Genomic DNA, 2,828 nt, shown 5'->3' with positions numbered 1-2,828 from the left:
TACTGTGTTCCAGATAAAAACATATTTACCAGCTTAGAAATATGGTTTTTCCTCCAAAGTCATCTTTCTATTCAGATAGATCCATGGTATTAAGATGAAATATGAAATGCTAAAGCAGCACAACCTACCCACATATCCCAGCTATAAATTATTATGGCATAATTTTTCCTTCTGCCCCTGAGTGGCACAGCATCTGTGCATTGGCCCCTTCTCAGTTCCTCAGCAACACTGACCTTGGACAAATCATACCTTCTCAGTGCACTCCCAGTTGATCAATTGCAATAATGTCTCAAAGCCTTCATGCCTCCCTGGATCCATGTCTTTATTTTGTATGCTGTATGGCAGGGGTCACAGTTCATTATTTTTCTATATGAATATCCCATTATTGCAGCACCATTTCTCAGATTTGTTTGTTTGTTTGTTTGCTTGCTACTTGTTTGCCTGTTTTTTGGAGAAGTGTATGGGATGGGAATCAAACCCAGGTCTTCCTCATTGCAGGCAAGAATTCTGATTCTTGATACCATTGAACCACCCTACAGCCCCTCCATCTGTTTCTTTTGAAATGTGATATTTTCTGCAGCCTCTTCCTTGAACAAGATGGGCAATTTACACTCTCCTTAAATACAATCTGGTCCTGTGAATTACAATGATCAAGAGAATAGAGTCCAGGTTTCAATTAACCTTCACCTTTTAAGCTTTTACATTTTCTCCTGTAAACCTTCCAAGAGCCAGCAGAAACAGCTAGAATTATTCTCACAGATGATGAGACCCATATGGCCCAGTCAATCCAAAACCAAGCTGATGGCCAAAAACAGCCATGTGAAAAACAAGAAACATATCTGTACCCTTCTAGGTCTGCGAGGTCCAACAGTGCCTGTCAGCTAACTTGACAGACAAGGGCAACCCCAACCAAGACAAGTCAACCATGTCACTATTGACAGAACCAATCAACATGCCAACTTTGAAAATTCTTTTCATTTTAAGCACTGAGTTTTGGGGAAGTTTATAACATTGCAATAGATGATACATTATCCTCTTTTAAATAGCTACCCACTTTTACTACAGCAAAACATTTCCCCTCACCTTTATTTTTTTCATAGAAAAATGACATAGGAAACATACTTATGTGTGAGTTTCTCTCTCAACAACTAGAATAAAAGGAGTGATTTTTGCATCTGACTCAAAGCAAGCAAACAAGAAATATTTTTAAAGGCTTGGATTCTTTAATATCAACTTTAACAAGGAAGTTATATAGGTGTCTCTGGTTTACACTGGTCTGGCTTTCTCAGACAGTTCCTGAAACTGAATGTCTAAATCCATGTGCTTCTGAAAGGTGTGCAGAAATAATACTATTTCACATAATGTTTCTCTGTTTATACAGCTGAAATAATTGTTTTACTTAAATATTTTCCAAAATATTCCACTTGTAACACATAAAAAAGCCATGATTTTGGTCAATCACAGATAATGGGACAAGAGTGACAGAGCCAAAGTACTACAGAGTTGCCTTTGAAAGAATGAGCATAACTGAAAGAGAAGCAGTGAAGGGAATTGGCAATTAGAAAGGAGGTTGAATATAATTAATTCAATAATAAGGAAAAGGAAGGTTTGAAGGAAAGACAGAGCCTGTTGAAAGAACAAGTAAGACAGGAACATGAACTTCTAGGCAGAAAATTTCAATATGAAGAGGCAGGAGGAGGGGAAGCAGCTGCTGTTGCAGGACTCAGTGCCCCACAGCTGGGAGAGGAGGTTTATGTTCGAGGCTGAAGCACTGTGGGAGGATAGCTCTTAAGTTGCTGACAGTAATAAGTGGCCACATCTTCAGCCTGGGCTCCACTGATTCTCAGAGAGAAATCTGTCCCAGACCCACTGCCACTGAATCGGTCAGGGACCCCAGATTCCCGGATGGTTGCAGCATAGATGAGCAGTTTGGGAGCCTGTCCAGGTTTCTGCTGGTACCAGGCTAAGTAGCTGCTAATACTCTGGCTGGCCTTGCAGCTCATGGTGATGGTCTCCCCTGGAGTCACAGCCACAGAGGCTGGAGACTGGGTCATCACGATGTCCCCACTGGCACCTGCAGGCAGAAAAGAACAAGATCACACTATAAATCACAAATATTTAAACTATGTATCCAAATATAGGTTTCCTCATTTATGATAGATAATCAGATCTGTTTGAAATGGAACAGTCCATACACTCTGCATGTGAAAACCCTCTCTCCAGCTTTATAAAGACATTGCTCTTCTGAAGCTCTCACCTGAGACCCAGAGCCCCAGGAGGATGAGGAGTTGGGACTGTGACAGCATCTTGCTCACCGTCTGGTGCACTCAGGCCCCATCTCCACAGAATCCCCATTAATAGAGTCTGAGCAGCAGCTGAGTCCCCAGGAGTCTATGCAAATCAGCACAGGGAATAATAAAGGGAAATGCACTGTGCAGTGAGCTGTGAAAACAGATAATGGAAGAAAGGGGACAAAATAACATTACCACAGGAAATGTGAGTGTAGTGCTGCAAATGTCCCAGAAATCAACTGAACACCAAAATTTTCAACAAAGTTTAGCAAAATTATGAAATCAAAAATATTTTGTTATGAATTTTATGATTCAAACTACCTACAATAATCTTGTATACTTAATTTTGTAATAGAATATATGTGTCAGCGATGTAAAGTTTCTGAAGTTGATTGAACTTTAGAAATATGGTGCCAGGAACTATGTGTAATATATTCATATTATTAGATAGAATGAGAATGTAGCTGACAAACTGTGTGTTCATCTCAGCCTATACGGAAATTTAAATGTTTTTGAAGTTCTTTTTTGACATCTCAA

The 2,828-nt window shown here is 39.9% G+C and overlaps 1 gene segment (V, D, J or C); it reads right to left on the bottom strand.

Annotated features, from left to right (window-relative positions):
* Positions 1-1,736: 1,736 nt before the first annotated feature.
* On the bottom strand, positions 1,737-2,331 carry LOC143661350 (immunoglobulin kappa variable 3D-15-like). The segment is given in 2 exon segments: positions 1,737-2,074; positions 2,258-2,331. Coding segments are annotated over 2 exon segments (372 nt in total).
* Positions 2,332-2,828: the final 497 nt, after the last annotated feature.

The sequence above is a fragment of the Tamandua tetradactyla genome, chromosome 17, assembly GCF_023851605.1.
Source record: "Tamandua tetradactyla isolate mTamTet1 chromosome 17, mTamTet1.pri, whole genome shotgun sequence".
NCBI lineage: Eukaryota > Metazoa > Chordata > Mammalia > Pilosa > Myrmecophagidae > Tamandua > Tamandua tetradactyla.
This window is presented reverse-complemented; position numbering and strand designations above follow the sequence as displayed.